Raw genomic sequence first — 25184 nt, 5'->3', positions numbered from 1 at the left:
GGAGGTTAATGAGGCTGTGGTAACACAGATAAGCAAATTAGGGCACCTCTGAGGAAGGTGGAAGAGGAGGTAAAGTAATGGGTTTGGCCAAGAAAAAGTCAGTCAAAGCTGCAGAAAATAGGTGTCATTAGAGAAAGAGGAAGAGACTGCATTTAGAGCAGGCAGGCTATCTAAGTAAGTTGCTTAAATTCAAGAGATTTCATATCTTTTTATTAATTTTTATTGATTGAATATACAAAACTGGTTTTAATAAACTATAACCTTAAGAAGTGGCTAAAAGTTCAATTATTTGGCTTTTTTATATTGTTAAATATAACAATACAGTGTCATTATTTCTAAAAATAGAATTTATTTAGGTAATAGTAATGTCATTTTCCACCAGAGGGCAGTGGAAGTGTGAGAGGAGGAGGTGGCGGCAATGCCAGAGAGTACAAAATTAAAAAAATCAAGAAGAAAGGAAGAAGAGATGACGATAGTGATGATGAGTCATCTCACACAGGTGTGTAGCTTATTTCACTTTTCCTTTGTATGTGCATGATTTTTTAACATATTTTCTTAAGATGTGTACAGTTAAGTGTCTGTGGTTATACATGAAGTCCTTGCTTTGCACAGTTTCAGTGGGCACAACTTCCAGTTAGTTAAGTAACACCAGTCCCCCAACAACAGTTCATATTTCAGTTACCAGGGTATATTAACTGTGAGTAATGACATAAAGTACAAACTTTGCTGCTGGCTCCTTAGTCTGCAGATCAGCACGTAACAGATGTGCATCATGATCTATGACAATCATATTTATTTTCAAGTTTGTCAGAGATATCACTGTGCATCTCTTATTTGCTTTATGCACAGAAGACACAGCATGTAGTTGTGTTGCCTCCTTGTCTCCCAGTGATAAATCCATGTGACATTTTACAAAAATGGATAATCAAAGAAGGGAATTGGCCAACAAATATGAATGTACAGCAAAGAAAGGAAAAGTGGTAACACTGAAAATAAAATATTAATCAAGAATAAATGGCGTTATAGAAGAAATACCTAACCGTGGGAATGTTGACGTTGCCTTTGTTCAAGAGACTCTAGCTACACAGTCAGAGAAACTTGGTAAAGGCACACTTGACGAAAATAAGAGAAATAGTTGTGACAAAAAGGATAAAAATGTCTTAGAGGATGTGAAGTTGGCAAAAAGCTTCACATTAAAGGAATTCTCAGAGATGTTTCACAGTGTTGAAAGGGCACAGGATAAAATGTTGGAAGCTGATCCAGAGTTAAAAAAGGAATATGACAGCTTGCCCAGGCATAGAAAAGATGCTTGCTTTATATTTTAAGTTACAGGATGAGAAGAAGGCAAGCACTGTTCATACTATTCTTGATAAGTTTTTTACAAAGAAATAAAACATTTTCATTCTGTTTCTGGTGTACTAAATTACAGTTTACTTAATTTGAACTGTTAGTCTTATTTTTCGTTTTCCTATACATTTATAACCAGCAACAAGAGCTTGGATGTTTGCAAACATTTTTAAAAGATGACAGAACAATCGTAAATTTTCCCATTGTTTATTAAGAACACTTTGCAGTTTCAGCATGAATAGATTTTTATGGGCTCCCAACTTCCATGCAAAATAAATTAGAATATTTTATGAAAAGAATCTCTGCAAATTTAAGTAGGGAACATTAATTTTGTTTAATTTTTATGGTAACATCTAATTGGTTGGTTGCTTTTGTGTAAGCAGGAGGATTAAGTATATGTATCTTTCTTTGCCTAGACTTGTTAGTGTTTGGTATGCTTAAGTTAGCAAGAGATCTTACTTTGCTTTTCTAAATAAAATTAAGATTTTTTTTTCTGTTTCAAAAAAACTAACAAACTGTGACACCTCCCCTCATCCTCTTCCTCAGCAAAAAGGAAAAAAAAAAAAAAAAAACTTGAAATGACAATGATTTGAGATCTTTTATCTCTTCCACAGAATTTATTATGTATGGGCTTGGGAGATGTAAATATCAAGTGACAAGGTTTCCAATATTAATGTGCTACTATCTAAAGTATTCTAAGATAGGTAAAAATAGATACTGTTCTCAACATACATAAATTAATTAAAGGAAAAGTATCTTAGAAGCTGTGAGCTCTATCCCCCCCCCCCCTTTTTTTTTTGACCCCACCCTGCAGCATGTGGGATCTCAGTTCCCCGACCAGGGATCAAACCCATGCTCCCTGCATTGAAAGCACAGTGTGTTAACCACTGACCTCCAGGGAAGTTACCCTTATTTTAATTAGCATTAAGACTATTCTGGGTGAGTTTTACTTTCTCAGTGATAAATGGATTTTCCTATTCCCCAGATGTAAAATAAGGAGTGAAAGTGAAGGGGCATTTAAGAAAATACTTCTCTAAAATCTGTAGCCTTAAGTAATTGTTAAATGAGGTATGTGATACTCCTTTTGTGTATAGTGTAGGAGAGGAGCTATATAAAAGAATAAAACCATTCTACCTAAAAAAAAAAAATAAAAGTAATTTAATTGCTTTTCAAAAGGGGTTGTGTTGTAATCTCAGAAATGGGGGATGCGATTAGGTTCTTAGCTAAAATACACTATCAACTCTGTGAAAGATTACTAGAAAAAAATACAATTTAATAACTAGTAAAATGCATGCAGGAAGTAGACAGAGAAATCAGATACTGCTTCGTGTGAGAGATCAGGAATGAATAACAGATCTCAAAAAAAAGGATAATGCTAATTAAAATAGGGGTAACTTCCCTGGCTGTCCAGTGGTTAAGACTCCATGCTTCCAGTTCAGGGGGTGCGGGTTTGATTCCTGGTCAAGGAAAAAAATCCCACATGCCATGGGGCAGGGCCAAAAAAAAAAACCTATGATAAGTAGTTGTACTTAGATCTTGATGCATAGTGAAAATTGACTTTTGAGCTATTCTATTTTTATTTTATTTCTAAAGTTTCACTTTTAGAGTCAATGACCTAATTTAGCTGGAAATGATCATTTTTTTATACTTTTACAATTAATAATGGAAATATCATTAGCTTTCTTTTCAGCTCATGCTTTTCCAAGTAAGTGAGTAGGCATGACATTTCCACAGTTAACAATTATTTCCATTGCATACAAATTTTCCTTGGTATAGGATTATTTCTGTAAGAGCAAAAATAAATTATGGGTGTAAAATTGTAAGTTGTTTTTTCATCCATGCCTTTCCAGAAAGACAATTTTTAGCTTAATTCTACTTCACTTGATTATAAAGACTTTTCCTGAAAAGCTTATGTAAATTATAAGTATGATTTGATTTTTAGTAAATATTTATTTTTATAAAGAAGGACATTCTGCTTAGTATCCATTGTTCAACAAAGAAAAATTATCCTTTCTTAAAAGATTTTTTTCTATCCACTTCATTGTTTTGATTTCCAACTATTTGCATCATCCAAATTAGATTGGGGGGAAAATCTTTATTTTTTGATTGACTTGTAGAAAAGTTAGAAACTTAATATTCAAAAGAAATACCACTATACATCCTATTTCAACAGTGTTTTCATTGGTTATTGCTATTTGACATCAGCAATTTTGGTGACAAAAATTAACATTAGAGACTTTATAGTTGGCAGTGAATGAATTACCATCATATTAAATATATTAATGGAACTTTATTTGCCTGTAGGTTGCTTATTTTTGTTGTTTTTTTCCCTATGGCTCATTTTTATTATAGGAAAGAAGAAGCCAGAGATTACTTTTATGTTCCAGGATGAGATTGAAGATTTTTTAAGAAAACGTTTACAAGATGCCCCTGAGGAGTTTATTTCTGAACTTGCCGAGTACTTAATAAAGCAAGTATAAGAACATATGTTTTGTTTTATGATAAAAATTTAGTGAGTTATTAAATAAAATTTTCACCAAGATCATAGAAAACATAATTTAGGTGTTTTCTTTTCAAAACTTCAAATTTAACCTAGTCACCAAATTCTAGATTTTGTTTGCTTGCAGAAGCAGTTCAACAAACATTTAAGTGCTCTGGGCAAGGCAGTATCAGAAATACAGGGCAAGAGTGTGAAGGCAGTCTCCTTCACTCATCTTACAGTCCTAGTTGGGAGAAAAACACCAGAACTAATCACTGGCTGGTCTTTAACACTGCATGAAAAGTAACATCTAAAATGAAAAAAAGATTATCTTCTATTTGACAGAGTAAACAGTGCAGTTTAGGGAGAAAATAAAGTAACCGACTGTCACTAACATGGTTTTCCCACAAGTTAGTCTCTATGTGTAAGCTTCTCTAAATGCAATCCAAGAGCCTAGTGCATCTAACTTTTTGAATTCAAAAATACAGCTTTTGTAGTGAAATTTTTTAAAAATTTAAGTGAACCTTCTTGTACATGAAAATGTTAACCTCATTATATTTTTATATATAAAAAGATGAAATAGTTACTATGAATCATTTGCTATTGCTTTTTAAAATAGCCTATTTGAGTTGTTGGGCATAAAAAGATTTAGTATCTTTTATAGTACTTTAGAAATTGAGAATTTAAGTTATTCCTGAGGATGGGGAACAGATTTATAGTCTGCTGTACATAAATATACTTTGCTATATTTACAGTCTCCAAGTTAACTTTAAAAAGCTGCTCTGAATTGAATTTGAACTGAAGCTTTTGTTAGTTTTTCTTGTCTTTAGTGCAACAACTTTAAGTACGTTATAACTTGAATTATTTTTCTCAGTTTTTTAATTTCTGGGATTTGAGGGAAAATTCTTGTGAACTAGTCTCCAAATTAGTCTTGTTATTTTTTGTTTTTGTTTTTTAAAGGGGGGGGGGTCTTTTTTAAAGCTTTATTTCCATAGAAGCAAAATTTATTATCTGCATAAATCCACTATATTTTAATAAACTAAATATACTTATCTCATGCACAGACCTCTAAATAAAACTTATCTCGAAGTGGTACGTTCAGTATTCATGTCTTCAACAACTTCTGCGTCTGGAACTGGCAGGAAGCGCACGATCAAGGACTTGCAAGAAGAGGTTTCAAACCTTTACAATAATATTCGATTATTTGAAAAAGGGACGAAGTTCTTTACAGGTATTATACTTAATACTGTTTTTTCATGGATTCTCATAATTATTCTTGGACATTCATTTTAATAAAGTGCCTTTATTTTCCAGATGATACCCAAGCTGCTCTTACCAAGCACTTGCTGAAGACGGTGTGTACTGATATCACTAACCTCATTTTCAACTTCTTAGCTTCAGATTTAATGATGGCAGTAGACGATCCTGCAACCATCACAAGTGAAGTAAGTGAGTTTCTTGCCACTCTTGATGTGTTTTGCTTTGAAATCTGGGCATGTTTTATTTTGTCACATCTAAAAGGACAGTAAAATTCAGGAAGGAGTTTTTAGGAAGAAATCTGTCAGATTTTTAGTTCAAATTTAGTACAGTGTATATACAGTTGCTACCAGGATTGGTAATGTAACCAGTCTATTAACAGTAATAATAAAAGTAAGGAAATACTAGTCATTGTGTCTGGAAACGCTTGAAATATAGCATGCACGCTTGGCCTTCTACTTCCTAATATCATATAGAAAGCAACAGGAGGACTATTACCTCTAAACAAAAAGTAAATAAATAAGCTCAGTAGCCTACAAAATCCTTTTTTAAGCTCAAGAGATGACTCAGATTGGATTTAATTTCACCAGGTAGCCTTGCAAAAAGTGAGGGTGACTATTCAAACAGGTAGGATGGAGAGACAGGACAAATGAACTGACTGACTTTACATAGATCTTCAGGGAGAAGAGGTGTCCATCATAGAAACAGGAAGTAAAGCAGCTGAAATTTTAACAAATCCTTAAAGGTCTAGGCTAGCACAGCAATTTAGAATCCTAGGAGGCACCCAGAACAAGGGAAAAAGAGTAATGATGTTTAGTTACTTCAGAATCAACACATTAATTTTTTCCTAATTATTGTTATGTCACATCCCTTTTTCCTGCTGAGTTGCAAGTCCCTTATCAGTGTTCTGACCAGATTCTGTAACTTTGCAGTCATTTTCATTTCGTGACACCATCTCATTTATTTAGACTAATTCCAGTTCATTTTCTTAAATTCTGATCTCAAATTCAAAGCCTCTTCTCTTCGCTTCTTACAACGTAAGATGGAGCTATATCTCCCAGTTGCCTAGAGGAGGAAGAGTTTGGTCTGTCCCTAGGACTCCTCTTCCTCACCCTACATCCACTTAAGGTTGGAGATTTAGAAAGAATGATAGAAACAAAAGTGCCTCAATGAGACTGACTGCATATCACTGGCATTGATCTAGGTCAGCCAAATCATTCTAATGCTAAGGCCTCTTGTGATGTGGCATTTGTCACATAGGTGGGATAGGTTGTTTTGGGGGATGTTTTTAGTATCATGTGACTCCTTCTTAGAGCAAGGACTCCCCCCTAAATCTATCCAAACAGGTCCATTTCTCTCTCCTTCCTACCCTAGCAAGGTACTGCTACCCTTCCATTCTTCAGCTTGAGCAGTGATTCCCAACTGCCTGGACATTTCCATGTACCTGCCTGCATGCCAACTTCTGCTCTGGGAAATACATGGGGTCCTGTTCCATGCCCTTCAAGGGCTGCAGGAAGATTGCTATAGCATGGGGCAGGAGTCAGTAGGTTGGTCCAGTCTTCCAGATATACTGTAATGGCCAAGCCATTCCAATAAGGCCTCCTCCAGAAATTTTGCACTAGAAGAAGCAATCAAGAATCCCACCAAACTTTACAAAGCACATCTGTGTGGAGAGGGGTGCTGGAAAAGTTCCATACGCCAGATAGTATAACCATCCCTGGCTCAAGCCCCCTCACTTATAGGGATCCTTGATCTTTACGAGTAGGGCTCCCTCACCTGGCCTTAGGAAAAACACTCTTCCCACCACAATGGAAAAGAGAGGGAGCAGCTACCGCAAATTCTCTTTTTCTTGCAAGGTGAATGATGCATAGGTGCTCATTTGCTTGTGTAATCTCTCTGTTTCTCATCTTCTTCTTATACTGCTGGAGCAGATGGGAGGAGTAGGGGCTGCATCTAACCTCTTTGACCGACCAACTGTTGACTAGCATTCTGATTTTAGAGTGTTTTAACGTATTTTTATCCCTAATTTGCCATCTAAAATTCAAGCACAAGGGTAAATTTCATTCAGCATTCTGTTACAATAGTAAATACACATTTTTTGTTTTGCTTTGTTTGAACTTAAATTGACTGCATGTCAAAGATACAGTCTTAAAGGAATTTTCTTGCCCTATAGGTAAGGAAAAAAATTCTAAGTAAATTATCAGAAGAAACTAAAGTAGCTCTCACCAAACTCCATAGCTCTCTGAATGAAAAGGTAAGTAAATTTTTATTCTGTTTAGATATTTGGCCTAGAATTTGTGATCTTTGAATAGATTTTTGTCAGAATAACTGAAAACTAAATCTAAAACTATTATCTTGCACTCAAGATTCCTCTTTGGGAGGTGAAGGAAGAGACCAAGCTGGGGGAACTTTACCCTCTAGTCCTAAATCACAGTTTAAAACAATGACAAAATGTCCTTTTTAAAAACTGTATTCAGGGTGTAAAATTATAAAACTATTAAAGGACTGTTTTCTTATAAACAACTGCAACCTGTTTATAAAAGTACATCATGGTATTATATACCTTTTCAGAGCATAGAAGACTTTCTTTCTTGTCTGGATTCTGCAGCAGAAGCTTGTGATATTATGGTGAAAAGGGGAGACAAAAAAAGGGAAAGGTAACATTGAATTAATGTCTGAAATTTCATATCTGAAATCGGAGTCTATCTGAATCTTGCGTAGAGAACTGTTGTATCTAAATGGCTGTAGACCTTCAAACATAGTCAATCTTCATATCCTTAGATGTCACTCTCTGACTCAACGGAATAAGGTAGCAGAGTTTTTAATCCCATAGTTGATCAAGCCTGGGAACTTCTTATTAGCTGTAAGACCTTCTTTACAGGAAACTTTATTTAAACCAGTGCACTTATGTTTGATTCCCCAACAATTCAAAATAAAAAGCATACTTCGAGTACCCCTGCTATATATATATATAGTTTTTTCTATCATTTTACAGCATATTAATTTATACATGCTGTTTGGGATTATGTGTCTGTATCCCCTAAAAGGTCCCTTAAAATGTTTATGGAACTAGATTCATTAAACTAGAGAAGCTAAAAGTGAATACAGAAGGGAAGAACTGAAATTAGTGAGAACTTGTTAAAACACGATAATGTGTTTGTGTTATTTTTGTTTAGGCAGATACTGTTCCAGCATCGACAAGCACTGGCTGAACAGCTTAAAGTCACAGAAGACCCTGCTCTTATTCTGCATCTCACAGCAGTTCTGTTGTTTCAGTTCTCAACTCACACCATGCTCCATGCACCTGGAAGATGTGTCCCACAGATCATTGCTTTTCTGAATAGTAAAATTCCAGAGGTATTACATTTTCAGTGCACTTGAAACTTTTAAAGCTGTTTAGATTTTGAATATTTTGAATGGATAGATATGAATCATTGTGAACACTAAGACATAAAACATTAACATCATCTTCCTGCTTCCAAGAATGGGAACAGTGAATAAAGAGGCTGATTTTTAAAAACTCAGCATAGTTCAGGAATCTTTCAGGATACTGTAAGATCCATGGTAAAGAATATTCTGAATTTGGAAATTAAGCTTTTGGAAGAGATACAGTAATGTTTAGTTCTTCCATTTCAGTTTATGCAGGTTTAACCAGTCCTTCAAGGACCAGCTTCAAAAAGTGTGATCCTGAACAAATTCTGAGAAACTCAGCTCAAAGTCAGTTGGCTTCTTTGAACTTCCATATCATTTTATCTTTGGTGATGGAACCTCAGTCAACTTACATTAAAATGATCTGTGTTATGTTTTATCTCCCCAAAACTGTAAGCTCCTTGAGAGCAAGGACCTTGCTAGGTTCATTTCTACTTATATGGTCAGTAATTTATAAAGATGAAGACCTTCAATATATTATTGGTTGAACAAATCCTACTTTGTTCCACAGAAAATTAAATTATGTTTCTTAACTTTTCTTCTTTCTCTTTTCACAGGATCAGCATACTCTTTTAGTAAAGTATCAAGGTTTGGTTGTAAAGCATTTAGTCAGTCAAAATAAGAAGACTGGGCAGGGAGAAGATCCCTTGAATGATAAATTAGACAAAGAACAAGATATCACCAGTACAGCTCGTAAAGAGCTTCAAGATCTTTCCTCATCCATTAAAGATCTTGTTCTCAAATCCAGGAAATCATCAGTGACTGAAGAGTAATGATTTTAATTTACTTAATGTTATCATATAGTAAACATTTCTTCCCCAAAGTTAAAGGTGAGTGGTTACAAAAAAATACTCATTTCACAGTTGAGAATCCCAAGAGCACCTCCCACACTCACAATTCAGTTAAAGCAGTAGTGTTGTATTCATTGTAAATCTTATAAAGGTATGAATTTTTGTAAATTGGGTTCTCCATGGAAGATTTTTTTCATATTATAAAAATTATACATTTCAGGTTTTCTTTCTAGATGCTGAATGAAGAATAAATTTTCTGATATCTTTTATCTCTAGGAAAGGACTCATTTGTTATGTTATTGGATTTCAAGTGACATGTAAATATAATTTACACATATTAAGTAGAAACTTAAAATGTGATCAGTGTTTTTCTAAAAAAGGAGAAAAACCGTTGTCAAAAATGAAAATAGTGTATTTTATTTTTAAATTAATGGAGAATGCTTCAAAACCTAAAATACAGACATTTACAAAATAGTTTTTTTATTACTAAGCCCTTGTTCTTATTTCTGGCAGATAGAGGCCCTCTCATCTCCCTCACAAGAGTGAACTTTTATGTGGCTGGGGGCTTCAGGGATGCATTTTCAGGTACAGAATACCCGAGGGTCCCATGTATTGCTGTACTCTATTCTAAAATAAGATGCTAACAAGAGTGAGAGGGAAAAAATATAATTTACTACTGATAGGTGTTAAGTCACACTTTAACATTGTAGTAACTAAACATTTAATAGTTTTCTTTAACCCAGTTTTGCATCATTCTATCACCTAATAATTTGTTGTAGAGGATCTATATGTACACTTAAATCATTGGAACTTTTTTTCAAAAATAGAAACCTTATTAAAAAATAGGTGTTCTTGTTTTGTAGGGATTATTAATAGTTAAAAGATTAGAATAGTTCCTTGGAGTAATCCTTTCAATAAAATGAGTTTTAAGCAACAATTTATTGTATATATAAAAAGGAATTTATTTAAAATATAATATCAAATATTTTCTAAAATACTATTTTATATAATTGCTTATATAGCATTTAAAACTGTTTTAAAATGTTTGAATACAAAGATCAGTCTACCTCTACCCTAATTCTAAACAAAGTATTAATATTGATTGAAAGAAATTAATATAATTTGCTAAGCATTATCATCAAAGTTGATAGGAATGTAACAAATTGAAAAATATTTTCCACTGGTAATTTTCTATTAATGTATTTTTATAAGGGCAAAGGAAGAAAAATGACAAATCCTCTGTGACCACAAACTCCAATTAGTTTTGTCAGTTCAGCTTCCAAAACACTGAACAGCCAACCTAATTTTTTATTCAGTCTTTAAGGACCTTATCATTTATGTTTCAAGAGATACCAAAGTAATCTACACTTGAGTCAAACTAGATCATAGACAATGAAGCAAATAAAAGCATTCTGACTCTCCTAATTTGTGAAAATAAAAATAGAAGGTAATGAAGCAAATAAAAAGAAAACCATTATCTTGTTTGCATTTTTTCATTTATCAAAATGGTTATTTTTCCATAGTAAATAACAGCAGCTTTTATTGTTTTTGTAAATAAAATTATTTAGCTGATTTTGTATGTAAAACTAATTTCATTAATAAAATAAAAATTGTTAAATGTTTAATGGGCAGATTTAAGAATGTTATTTAAAATAAAGTGTTGTTTCTATTAAATTTATGTACTTTGCAGCTTCTATTTTAATTACTAATTAGGAGTAATTGATATATACATATTTACATTTTTAATTCTTACTCTGAATATTTTTAAAGGATTTTATTACATTTTTCTTACACAAATATAGTTCCATAGTCCTCTGTCTTTCATTCCTTGAAACTTTGCCATTCATGAACCATTTCACCTTACCAAATCATTTTCAATTAGCTAGACTTAAGCAAATGTGTAGCTAAACTCTATCTGCTGCTTCTTACTGTTGCATATAATGGTAGAGATATTTGAATAATATGGTATTCATGTTCATGTGTTCCATCTCTAGACCATGTGTTTTTGAATAGTCAAAGGAAACTCACTTCTGACCATCAGAAAGAATCAGTGAAGAGTGACATATCTTACCAAAATCACAGTGTATTTTTCAAAAAGACCTTAATGCTAAATTAGAACAATAAATGTAGAAGTTGCTTAACCTGAACGTAGAATCATCTTGAACTTTTTGGAGAATGTACTTTAGTCAGACCATGAAGCACCAAAGATGAGGTAAAAGTGCAACAGTGATCTGAAGTATAGTGTGCCTATAGAGTGAGAAGAAACAGTTCGTTCCTTCCTCAGAAGTGCCACTTGACCCGTGGCCAAATGGGACTTTTTTTCTATCAAGAACTAACTTATGTGAGTTGGATAGGGGGTCAGGATGATGGAAAGTCAGCTTTCTTTGACTAATACCAACAAAGCCTTTGACCCAGCGTACATGGGAGATGAGAGAAAAACACATAAGTTCTGGGATGCACATTTCCCACAGAATCTGGGAACACTATTAAAGTGGCTATTAAAATGGCCTGCAGATTCACTCAAGTTGCTACACTTTGAAGTCCACACTAAGCAAACAGGAGAATAAATAGAATCCAGGACTCCACGGCAATTGGAGAAGAAAAAGAAATAAAAGGAATTCAAATTGGAAAGGAAGAAGTAAAACTGTCACTGTTTGCAGATGACACTATACACAGAAAATCCTAAAGACACTACCAGAAAACTACTAGAGCTCATCAATGAATTCAGTAAAGTTGCAGGATACAAAGTTAATATACAGAAATTCATTACATTTCTATATACTAAAAATGAAATATCAGAAAGAAATTAAGGAAACAATCCCATTTACCATTGCATAAAAAAGAATACAATACCTAGGAATAAATTTACCTGCAAAAGATCTTTACTCCAAAAACTGTAAGACTGATGAAAGAAATTGAAGCTCACACAAGCAGATGGAAGGAGATACCGTGTTCTTGGATTAGAAGAATCAGTATTGTTAAAATGACCATACTACCCAAGGCAGTTTACAGATTAAATGTAATCCCTATCAAATTACCAATGGCATTTTTCACAGAACTGGAACAAAAACATTTAAGTTTGTGTGGAAACACAAAAGATATCAAATAGCCAAAATAATCTTGAGAAAGAACAAAGTTGGAGGAATCATGCGTCCTGATTTCAGACTATACTATAAAGCTATAATAATCAAAAAAGTATGGTGCTGACACAAAAACACACAGATAAATGGAAGAGGATAGAAAGCCAAGAAATAAACCCACTTGTTTATGGTCAATCTATGACAAAGGAGGGAAAAACACACAGTGCAGAAGAGACAGTCTCTGCAATAGTGGTGCTGGGAAAACTGGGCAGCTATAAGTAAAAGAATAAAGTGAGAATGTTCTCTAACACCATATACAAAAATAGACTCAAAATGGATTAAAGACCTAAATGTAAGACCAGATACTATAAAACTTCAAGAGGAAAACACAGGCAGGACACTCTTTGACATAAATTGCAACAATATTTTTTTTTGGATCTGTCTCTCAGAGTAATGGAAACAAAAGCAAAAATTTGTAAATGGGGCCTAATTAAACTTAAAAGCTTTTGCACAGCAAAGGAAACCATAAACAAAATGAAAAGACAACCTACCAAATGGGAGAAAATATTTGTAAACAATGTGACTGACGGGATTAATTTCCAAAATATACAAACAGCTTATATAGCTCAACATCAAAGAACAAACAACCCAATCAAAAAATAAGCAGAAAAATCTAAGTAAACATTTCTCCAAAGACATACAGATGGTCAACATCACCAACAGAGAAATGCAAATCAAAACTGCACTGAGGTATAACTTCACACCAGTCTACAAACAGTAAATGCTGGAGAGGGTGTGGGGAAAGGGGACCCTCCTACACTGTTGGTGGGAATGTGAATTGGTGCAGCCACTATGGAGCACAGCATGGAGGTTTCTTAAAAAATTAAAAATATTGCCATATGGTCCAGCAATCCCACTCCTGGGCACATATCCTAAAAAGACAAAAACTAATTCAAAAGGATACATGCACCCCAGTGTTCATAGCAGCACTATTTACAATAGCCAAGACACAGAAGAAACCTAAAGGTACATCAACAAATAAATAGATAAAAATGTGGTATATACATGCAATATATTACTCAGCCATTGAAAACAATGAAATAATGCCATTTGCAGCAACATGAATAGACCTACAGATTATCATACTAAGTGAAGTCAGAGACAAATATGATATCACTTATGTGGAATCTAAAAAATGATATGAAGGAAATTATTTACAAAACAGAAATAGACTCATTCATAGAAAATAAACTTATGGTTACCAGAGGAGATAGTGGGGGTAGGAGGGGAGATATATTAGGAGTTTGGGATAAACATACGTACTATGTATAAAATATTTAAACAAGAACTTACTGTATAGCGCAGGGAACTATATTCAATATCTTCTAATAACCAATACTGGAAAAAATATGAAAAAAGTATATATTATATATGTGTGTGTGTGTGTGTGTATATAATTGAATCACTCTACTATACACCTGAAACATAGTAAATCAACTATAAAATTAATTAAAAAAATAGAACCCAGGACAGGCTTCTTCTTCCAAACAAAGAAAGCCTGACTTTTGGGCCTTCAGAAACAGTGTTTATTCCATTTACAACACACAAAAAAAAGAAGGAACAACTGTTTTAAACAGGTATTAAATTTAAGTTCCCACTGTTGTGTTTTATCTGTTTTACCAGACTTGTCTCTATTTGCACCTCTGTTTCTCTTCAATGATTAGTAGTAAGACTTAACCTGGATGTGTGTTTGAAGAGTAGGAAGGAAAGGATTATGTTGGGGTGTGATGGAAGGAAGGGAGGACATGGTGAATTTAATTCCTTGACTCAGTAGTCTCCTGGATCCTCTAAGACAGCTAGGTACAAAGAATACGAATGTAAATTTTAAAAATGTGCCTTGCTTTCAAGGAGATGGCAAGAATCAACAGTTATAGTTCCATATAGTGTTTTGAGAGAAGCAAGCAGAGGATGGTATGGGAAAAGAAAGTCAAACTGTCTTGCACTGCAGGGAGGGGAGCTGGAGGTGACCACCTGAAATGAGTCCTGAAGGAAAAGCAGGGCTAGCCTGGCATGGGTATTTCTGGGCAGAGAAGGAGATTCTGGAATACTAAGATAAATTAACATGAAATGAGATGTTTCGAAATCCCTAAAGTATGAGAAATATGAAAAATGGCTTGGGGAAGTAGTGTAAGATGAAACTGGAGAGACCAGAGGGGGATCACGAAATGCCTTATGCACTAAGCTGAAAAGTTCCGCCATTCCCCTGAAAACGAGGTGTTGCTTTTAAATGTTAACCAGGGGTGTGAGGTGATTAGATTTGTCTTTTAGAAAGATTATCCATTCTGAAAGGCAGTCTGAGAGTTTACCAAAATCCTTTAAAACGTATACAGTATTTGTGAAATCAATGTCTCCCCTTCTGAGAAGTAAAATGTGGACTTAAAAATGTGTACAGATCTTTTTCCCAGCCTGTCATAGAAGAGGAACGTGGATGATGTGTCTTTCAAGGAAAGGAGGCAATCTTGGTTCTGAAATATTTTTGTTCATTCAGATGCTAGTTCACCAAAGAAAACCCTTTCTCTGACTAGGCAAGCTAAGACAAAATTACCACAGGTTTTCTCTTGCATTTCTTGTTATTCAATGTAAAGAAGAAAAAGGCACTTTATCAAATTGTTTTCCTATGAACTTGTCTTTACTCACCTAAAATGCAGCCTTAAACTTAACTCTATTAAACAGACTTACAGGTTGGATAATTGCTTGAAGGCATGAAACACAGTATAGAATATACAGTTGTTTAAATAGTATCCAGTAAATGTAGGTGAACTTAAAGTGAGTGTTCTATGTTTTTCTCCTTCCCTCTTTCGCACCCAAATCTAAGTCCTGTGACTCATATATTATAAATACTCAGGCTAAGTTTTGGTGTTGAAGAAGAAAACAGGTCAGAGAGAGAGAGAAGAAAAGAAGAAAAAAAAAGGAAGCACTACTCCATCACACATTTCATTATACTGCAGCCATTATTCAGCCACTTTAAAAATATTTGATTTGGAAAATCACAGTACATTAAGTAAAAAAGCAATGTGGTCTTGGTTTTCTAATTAAATATATTTAACTATAGCTGTGTAAACATTTGCATGAAAACATTTACATAAACATTTCCTTGTATAGCTATGTGTATGCATACATAATATTCTAAAGAGATTTGAGTGATGTTTTGAGTTGTGACTGCCTCTTGGATTGCAAATGATTTTAAACTTAATTTTCTTCATTCTTACTCCAGACTTTCTGCAAGAAGCATGTATTTTATAATACAATAAACTGACACCTTTAAGTAAATATTGTTTTATAGTGATAAAGAAATGAAGGGGACCAGACTGAGGCAGATGCCAACTGTTGTATGATTGATAACAATAATGCAAGTGAGAAATGTGAGGACCAGAATGCAAGGGTAATGACAATTTGAGAGAGAGGTTTAACAAAGTAGAATCAACAGAAGTTGGGGTTGGGGATGAACACTGAGGATGGTGGAGAATAAGTGAGGAAAGGGGAGAGTCCAGGGTATGATGGGTTGGATGACTGTGCCATGCCCTGAGATAGGAAACACAGCAGACCATCTGTACAGTGGGAAGTGGGGAGAAGATGAAGGTATTTGAGACTGCTGAGTTTGAGACGCCTGGGGACCTCTAGACAAAGATAGCTAATAGACAACAGGATAACAGGTCTGGAACCGTAAAGAGTGATACCCGTTGAGAATACAAGTTTAGGAGTCAATATATCGTTAATTGTTTTCATAACCCCACAGAGAGTGCAGAGAGAAGCATTCTGAACTGAGGATGACGCTCTAGGGAAGGGTGAGGTGAATAAAGGGAGAGGAGGCTGAAGATGCTAAGCCCAAGGAGAAAATCAGGAGAGTGTGACTTAGTGAAACCAAGGGAAGAGAATTGCAAAAAGAAATGGACACGGCAGGGATGAGAAATTATAAGTAAGATTAAAGATAGTACTCTTTGGGGTGTTAACTAAGATCTTTTATGAGCTTAATAAAGATTCAGTGAAGTAGTCTGAGAAGGGAGCAGGAGGACCACAGGTTGGATAAATGAATGTAGATTACCCTCTCAGGAAGCACAGGTGTGATAAAGAGGGTAATAGGTCCATAACTAGGTGGGGACATAAGCAATTTTATATCTCCTAGACTCCACTTCCTCACTTATTAAAAGGAGAAAATAATGCCTGTCTGTCTGTGGTGTCATGAGGATTAAAATCTATTACTAATAATAGATTTTACATTACATTGAATATAATAGATTGAATGTTCTTGTGTCCTTTCACTGAATCAATCTGTTGCTGCCAATCACCATGTTTTCATTTTCATAATATCTTAATCATCAAAGTCAGGTGAATAACAAAGCATAGAATTGATTGGCTTTATATTTCCCTAGCTCAAGTTTTTTGACTGTATATAACTGAGTTTGACCTCAGAAAATATTAACATGTCATTCCTTTGGCACTTAGAACAAGGACAATTCAAGTTTGATCTGGGAATAAATGGAGTTAAGGCAGAATATTTCCTCCCTCACCCACCATTACAAACTGAACAAGTGGCCTCAGATGGAGGTTTAAGAGCAAATACCACTTGCTTTGCAGATAGATCAATTTGACCCACTGAGAACTCCTGTTGTGGATTAGTTCAATATTCAAGCATTTCTTTAGATCCAACTCAAACTATCTAGCCACTTTTCAAGATTTAAGACTTCAAAAGACTATCTGAGCCTGTGCTGGAATGAAGTCATACAGCCGTGGACATGACATAACAATTGTTGCCAGTTCATAGGCAAATAGGCAGCAGCAGGGAATGCCAGGTCCACCGTACAGGTGCAGGAAGCAGGTAACTACTTTGAGTTATCCTAGTCAAATCCAAGGCTCAAAGTTCGCAAATTTCCCAGGAAGGCAGCGACAGAAGCCACGACCCATGGTTTATCTCTCAAGCTACAAAAAACACTACAGGTGAGAACATGGGGCTGCATCTCTTTGCAGATATTTCAACAGAAAAGCTCTTGTAGTTTGGCCATTTCTAACCTATAAGAAGGATTCTGATCGTCACTGATATAACAAATAGGAGGAAACACATCATCCTTTATAGAATTTTTTTTATTTAAATATGCCCTCAATTTAGCCTAGGCAGTGGGAATTTCTTGAGTGTATGTGAATGCCTGTATATGCACTTCATATTTGAAACTTTCTGGAGCTTATCCAGACACTTCAAATACCAATTCTTGCAGTTTCCCTTTAAGGATGTCCTGTAGAGATTTGTTACTTGTAATTTTAAGTAAAATTTGACAAGGAGTGCTTTTTCAGCCCAGTAGGAGTCAGCTATGCACAGGTCACAAGACTTGGAAGAAACCCACACACCCTCCTCTTTTCTTCCAGGAAGCTAAAAAAGCTGCAATTGGGAGGGACCCTCAGATAGTTGTGGTGGCCAAGTCTATTCCTCTTGGAGCTGACATATGAATGTGTTGGAGGGAAAAGTAAATCACCATATATTTTCTTTTCATACTGTTTAAATCACTGGAAGAAGCAGCTTTAAGAAAAAGTAAGTTTTCTTTTCCTTAATGTTTTGTGTTTTTAATGCTTTTTTCTGGCTTCTTTAATTTTTAAGTAGGAGAGATTCTTATAAACTTTCTAGTGACTGCTTAAAAGAAACTTTGTAGTGACTTGCTTTCACTTGGCAAGTAAGTATATATCTTGAAGCTTCTTAGAAATTTTTTAAGTCATTTGAGCCAACCATTATCAAATTTTATATGCTGAGCTTTTCAGATTTCTCATTTCAATGCCATTTATATGAAGGCAACATAGTGGCCAGATAACTCTTTTGAGTTCCTCCTGAGTTCTGAAAACTGTCTTTATAATCGGAGGAATAGCTTCATTGTATTCATAAAAAAGGAATGACTCAATTCTGGGGTTTTATTTGGCTTAATTTATTTGAATGACTAACTTTATCACTAAGGATATTTTAGGGCTGGATTTATATATCCAGAGCACAACTTAAAGCCATTTACAGATTTTAAGTGAGTTAGGAAGATTCCTCCCGTTAAAAAGAAAAAAAAAAAATTTTTGCCTACTTACCACAAGCAGGAATAAAAACAATTCCTAATCTTAGTCTTTCTAAGATTAAATTAAAATGTGTGTCTGCCCCACACAAATATATAATATACTAAATGAATCTAAAGCATTGCTTTTTTTTTTTTTAATTTTATTGGCTGTGTTGGGTCTTCATTGCTGCACATGGGCTTTCTCTAGTTGCGACAAGTGGGGGCTACTCTTCCTTGTGGTGTGCAGGCTTCTCATTGCGGTGGCCTCTCTTGTTGTAGAGCACAGGCTCTGGCGCATGGGCTTCAGTAGTTGCGGCACATGTGCTCAGTAGTTGTGGTGCACGGGCTTAGTTGCTCCACGGCATGTGGTATCTTCCTGGGGCAGGGATCGAACCCATGTCCCCTGCATTGGCAGGCGGATTCTTACCCACTGCACCATCTAAGAAGTCCTAAAGCATTGCTTCTTGAAACTGAGATGCTAGCATTAGTTAAGCAAAAGTATGCTTCCCTTATGTGTTTATGCTTTCTCCGTCACTATTTTAATCAGACCCTCTTTGGTGTCTGTCATCCATTTGAAAGCCAAATGCAACTCCTCAGCTTGTCAATTTGGGTTTTGGAAATGTGGAAACTAAAAAGAATCATTAATAAAATGTGTAATTCTTATATATAAAATGTAAAAAATTCCTCATTTTAGCCATCATTTCACATTCACAATACTATCATGTATAAATTCTGGCATTTTTATTAGCAACTTATATGGATCAAGATTTAACATAAATATTGCAAACATGTACTGCACAAGGTATTAACATATTTGTTATCATATGTGCCTAGAGCCATAATCCAAATTTCTTGGTGGGGAAGGTAAACTCTGATGTCTGTTTTCTATGCTTGTTCTATTTATTCCCACATGTTATCATTAGTTGCCAGTTCTGGGACTGTTCTACCCAAATAAGAGCAGTAGATTTGTGCTCTCCTGTAACATCACCTCACTAACAGGTCTACCTCTTATTTTATTATACTTGCCAACAACATTCCAAGTAAAGCTTGATTAATTTGGGTTCCTTAGACAAGCCTAGCAACTTTTTACTATAATATTGAAAATAAAGTGTTTATCTAGAACATGTTGGAGAAGGTTTGATTTGTTTTTCCACATTTTCAATATAGGAAACATGATCTCTTTCGAACTGAAAACCAAATACTTGGGTTCACATGGGAAGTTCTAAGTCAGATGTCAGCTAAACAACCATGCATTTCCATGTTCTTGTAATTATCTTTTCCCTCCCTGATTGTCATCATTTTTCTTGGTTACCTTTTGGTACCCTGGAAGGAGCTATGAAGAGGAGGAAAAGGAGGGGGAGGAAGAGGACTCCTTCCTGTCATAACACAGCAAATCTCTCCAAAATGATCAGCTTGAGCATTATCTATCTCCACATTAGGCCATTTTGGGATCACAGATTCCCTTAAGAATTTAATAGAATCAATGGACCCTCTACTCAGAAAAAAAAAAAAAAAAGCCCATTGTGAATAGATTTTTCAATGACATTTCTGGGGTTGACAGACTCTTGAAACCTGTCCTTGAGTATTCTTGAGGGGTCCTGATTATGAACTACTATTTTCCATGAAACCACAGACCTCAGCTTCAGACATAGCCTAGGGTTGGTGGGTTTACCAAATTTTTAAAAGGCTTAGGGTGGAAGTATGTCTAAACTGCCTCAACTGTCCTCACCTGAGGACAGGTAAGGTTAAGGCAAGGATTTTACTTGAAGATGGCATTTAAGGGTTAATTTTCAAAGCAGATACATAGTTAATCGTAGCCATACTCGTTCTGGGCAGTGTGTCCGTGGAAATATAGGTGGAATATTCAAGTACCAGAACAGTTCCTTTCCTGAAGAGTAAGGCTTAGAATGGAACGGTGATACAGTTAAGCCTCTAGAGACCCCAGAATGTGGAACAGGTGACTGCAATGGGACCTTCCTGTTTCTCTGGTCATTCTCCCAAATCCCCATACTGACCTATCGGTAGATTGGAACATAAAAGGAAAGATCTAAACTAGTGCCCGTTATCTCATACCCTCTACGTCAGGGATTACGATCTTCAATCTTTCCTTCGTTATTGACTCCTCCCATCAAAATTTAAACATGTTCAAATTCCCCATCTTGAAAATCTTCTCCTTCATTACTGAGCTCTTCCAGTTACACTCATTCCTCAGCTTCATAGATCGATCTCCTAAAAGTATCATTTGCACTTTGTAAAGAAGCTCTACTTTCCTAGCCCCCACTTCTCAATCTATTGTTGTCTGGCTTTGGCCCTCATCAGTTTTCCCCAGCTCTCATTGAGGTAACTGATCACCAGTGTATTGCTAAACCCAGCAGACATTTCTCATTCTCTATCTTCTTACTGTCTCAGAAGCATTTTACCTTATTCTCCACTTTCCCCATCTTGAAACACTCTTTACCCAGGGAGTCCATGATATCCAGCTCCTGGTTTTCCTCCCACCTCTAAGACCACTATTCTCAGTCTGTTTCACAGATTCCTCTTCCCTATATCTTAGACTCCTTTTCTCTTTCTGAGCAATGTCATTGCTTCAATTACAATCTATTCTGTATACTTATGAGTCCAAAATCTTTAAGTCCAGCTAAGATATCTTCTCTGAGCTACAAACCTGTATGTCCAATTATCTGCTGAATACAAGACTGCCCAGAGTAGGCTTGGACCCCACTGAACACAAGCCAGTTAAAAATTTTGACAGAGAATTTGCCCTAAGATCCCTTTCAAAATGCTCAAGTAATTTATGTGGTTTCCCTGCCCTCTCTCTTTGGACCTGGCTGAACAGCTCTACTTGGCTTTCCCACAGTCCTCTCAAATCTCATTTTAATCTACACATAAATTCATCATTCCCCCCCTCCTACTTTCCACCCGACTTCCCCCAAGTATACTCATACAGAAAATGACACCATGTTGCAACCAGTTGCTCAAGCCAGAAACTGGAGGTGAACTAACTCCACCTCTCCCTCACCCAAAGAATCTCTAAATACTGTCCACACTACCTGATACATTCACCAGCTTCTCTCCTTTGTCACTGCCATCACCCTATTTCAGGCTACCATCTTCTTCTACTTGGTGAACAGCAGCCCTTTCACGGGTCTCCCTGCCTTCAGAATCGTCCTCTTCTGCTGCAGTCTCCAAACTGAAGCCAGTAAAACTATTGGTCTAAAACAAGATTTTATTTTGTCAGTCTCTTACTTCAAACTTTTTCCTGACTCTCCACTGGCCTTAGGATAATGTCGTCCAGATTCCTTCTCAAGGTTAAAGAGAAGCAGTAGAGTTTAGTGGGTTACAGCAGATGTCCCCAAACTTTAAAGTGCTCAGGAACCACCTCTGTGTCTATTAAAATGTAGATTCTGGTTCTGTAGTTCTGGGTTGGTGCCTGAGTTTTTACATTTCTAACACGCACCAAGGGGATGCTGATAATACTGGTTCATGGATCACACTTTCTATGCTTGTTGGGCTGCAACTCAAGTCTCCATGGTATTACTTGATCTGGAGACGTAGAGGAGTCGCTTAGCCTGTGTGTGTCATTTTCCTTGTATATGAAATGGAGATTATGATGGTATAACTTTTTCTTAGGTTTGAAATGAGGAATAAACGTGTTATATTAAAATTAATACAGTTTCTAGCACAGAATAAGTGTTAAGTGCAAGTTATTATTACCAGTTAAGACCCTGAATAATTTAGCCTCTACATTCTTCTCCAAAACAGTTATTACTACGGCATTGATGTGCACACACAGGTGCGTGTGTACACACACAGACACACACACTTTGCTGCTCAGTTACATCAAATGACCTTCAGCAAACTAAGAACCGAGCAGATGCCTCTCTTCTGCCAGGGCTCCATGGGCATGTCTCCACAGAGCTCTCTGCTTACAGACCTAACTCACCTTAGTTGCCTTCAGGTGCTCCCTTCTCTGAAAAGAACGTACAGACTACCCTCCACCAAAATCTACGTTTGGTGCCACTTTTGCATATTTTCATACTATCAAATGTGCCCTCTTGGGCTCACATTATAATCTATTTCTATCTCCTGTAAGACTGTATGCTCTGTTAGAGCAAGGGACTGTGGCAATTACCACTGAATTTCTAGCATCCCACACACTGTTGCAGGTTTCAGATGATGAGTAAGAATGAATGCATTCTATAGACACCTTTCCAAAGACCCATAAAATGAGACACGGAGACAGGGAACAGAAAGATTTACAATCTGGTTTGAGCAAAGGGAAATACTGGATATAATAGAATGAGCTTCTCTCCAAATGCTATTTCTGGGTTGATTGTTAACTGACTGGAAAGGAAAAGAAAAAAAAAAAAAAAGGTTTAAATTTATTAAATAAATATGCAAGGCTAGAAAGTCAATGCAAGACCAACAGTGTAATATAGAGGAGAGTCAAAGCTTTGAAACTGGTCCGTGTTGAGTGCTCTGTGAACTCAGACAAATTTAGCTTGCCTCACTACCTTAAAGATGGAATAAAAACTCCCATTCTGTAGAGTTTTGTTTTACAGTAATGCTACCAGTAGTCATCTTTACTTTTCTCTCTTCTCAAATTCTGCTCATACAATTCTGTTGCTACTGGACCTTAAACCCATCTGGATTGTTGGCAAAGCTTTGAGATTTTCCTTGCTTATTCATTTTGCCAGAGCAATGTCATCAACAGACCCTGAGTTTTATTTCTCTGTAGATCATTTAATGTATCAGATTCTCCACCCTCATTATTTAAGCATACGCTTTTGGTTTTATTTTCAATATAATTTTAGTGATAGCATGCACTGAAGATGGTGGGGAAACAGGCTTCCGGGGTTCTTGTTTTCCAGCTTGATTCTGTTCTCTTTAATGATCCTTTATATTTAGTGATTCTTACTGTTCATAAGACAATTTAAGTAAAATGTCATAATCATGTAATTCCTAATACGTTTTAGAAGACTATTAATGGTTGTCCTGGTCAAGGTATCAAACTATAATTTTTTTTGACAGAGCCACAAAGTCATACATACAGGTAACTCATTCATTCATGTTTTCATTCATTCATTCATCAAGTAGATCAAGTCAGTATAGTATCTACAGAAACACTGGTCAATGTTCAATTTAGCTTATATCATGCATATAAGCTAAATTGAACATATCTGCACTGTGCTGATGATCATTTCATGGGTTAACAAGGAGATGCCTATCATAAATTTTGACCAAAGGCTTCTTAGTATAGAACTAACAATGCTTTGATTTTATGTAAAATTTTTTTCACATAAAATTCAGCACTTCTTTAGCAGATTCATGGGCATAATTTGCATGCAGGACAAAAAAAAAAAAGCATCTGACACCAAGCTGTCATGTCACCTAAGTGAAGTAAGATTTAAGATTTTAAAATGATTTCTGGTCTTGTAATTACATTCATTCTATTAATTTGTTCCTTTGAACATTTCTACCGTTATACTATCACAGAAGAGTCTAACCTTTGAAAGATTTTGTTTAAAAAGCTAAATGACTGCACTCAAATTTTGTTCAATATTTTTTCCTTATTTTCAAAATGATACATTATACATTGTACAATTTAGAAAGCTATGAACAGTAAAAATCTTTTTTAAAAATCTATAACTTTAATCAAAAGTCTTATCATTTGAGCATATTTTCTTCTAAACTCATTTTCTACTCTTCAAAAGTATTTATATAGTTGAGATCACACTGATTATTTAATTCCTACTTTCTTTTTGTCACTTAAAGCAATATCGGGGGCATTTTGCCATGTCATTAAGTTCTTTTCCAAACACCATGTTAATGATTTCTAGTATTATTTTAAAAGTCATTTAGTAAATAATTTTATATTTTTTTAAGCAGTGTGCAGAAGTCATTTTCAAACTCTACTAAGTATAATTTAACAAACACTCAACAAAATATAACTAAAAAGTACAAAATGTATTTTATGTTTTCTGTAAAGGATCAGGCAGTAAATATTTTAGGTTTCAAAACTAATCAGCTCTGCCGAAATAGTTCAAAAGTAGCCACAGACTGTATGTAAATGAAGGAGGTTGTGTTCCAATAAAAGTTTATAGACACAGAAACTGGAATGTCATATAATTTCATGTGTCAAAAAACATTTATCCTTTTGATTTTTTTCTTGATCATTTAAAAATGTAAAAGCTATGTTTAGGTCTCAAGCCATGCAAACACAGTTTGTGTCTAGATTTTGGTTCTTGGGATGTAGTTGGCAACCTCCAATCTACAGCCTGGTTCCAAGAACCCTGGCTTCATCAGGATTGAAAAAGTGTTATGAACACGGGAATGTGAATATAATCTTAGGAAGAGGTAAATAGCTTTCATTAGGTGCTAAAAAATTCTTAACCTAAAAATGTTTAAGAATTACTCTTCTAAATAATATACACAAAAGCACTTTGTAAACTATAAATCATTATTAAGATACCTATTGGTACTTATGATATTTTTCGCTTAGACACATGATCTGAAAAAAATTAATAAATGTATGCCATTTTCAGAATTTCACCTGAAAAACTGATACTCGAAATCCAAAAATCTTATAAATTATAACCTAAAGAGGAACTAGATAATAAGTTAAATTACCAAACACATTTAAAACAGAGTGAACGGTTATTCTGAGCAAGGTAATTAGAATATTTATTCTTTTGTTTGTTTTTTGACTGAGCCAAGAGCT

General features: G+C 35.2%; 2 protein-coding genes across 2 annotated transcripts in view; both read left to right on the top strand.

Annotated features, from left to right (window-relative positions):
* UFL1 (UFM1 specific ligase 1) overlaps positions 1–10928 on the top strand; it is a 67655-nt gene extending 56727 nt beyond the window's left edge. Inside the window, exons 12-19 of the mRNA XM_057738894.1 lie at positions 383–499; positions 3700–3817; positions 4891–5057; positions 5141–5271; positions 7257–7337; positions 7655–7740; positions 8260–8440; positions 9070–10928. Coding sequence (XP_057594877.1) covers positions 383–499; positions 3700–3817; positions 4891–5057; positions 5141–5271; positions 7257–7337; positions 7655–7740; positions 8260–8440; positions 9070–9285 — 1097 coding nt within the window. The 3' untranslated portion in view covers positions 9286–10928. The remainder of the gene's footprint in view (positions 1–382; positions 500–3699; positions 3818–4890; positions 5058–5140; positions 5272–7256; positions 7338–7654; positions 7741–8259; positions 8441–9069) is intronic.
* A 6964-nt stretch (positions 10929–17892) lies between these two features.
* The window catches only part of FHL5 (four and a half LIM domains 5), a 40507-nt gene continuing 33215 nt past the window's right edge, over positions 17893–25184 (top strand). The window contains exon 1 of the mRNA XM_057739674.1: positions 17893–17964. The gene's annotated coding sequence lies outside the window, so the exon portion shown is untranslated. The remainder of the gene's footprint in view (positions 17965–25184) is intronic.

The sequence above is a fragment of the Hippopotamus amphibius genome, chromosome 6 (genome assembly GCF_030028045.1).
Source record: "Hippopotamus amphibius kiboko isolate mHipAmp2 chromosome 6, mHipAmp2.hap2, whole genome shotgun sequence".
NCBI lineage: Eukaryota > Metazoa > Chordata > Mammalia > Artiodactyla > Hippopotamidae > Hippopotamus > Hippopotamus amphibius.
The sequence above is the reverse complement of the archived record's forward strand: the minus strand, read 5'-3'. Positions and strand labels throughout refer to the sequence as shown.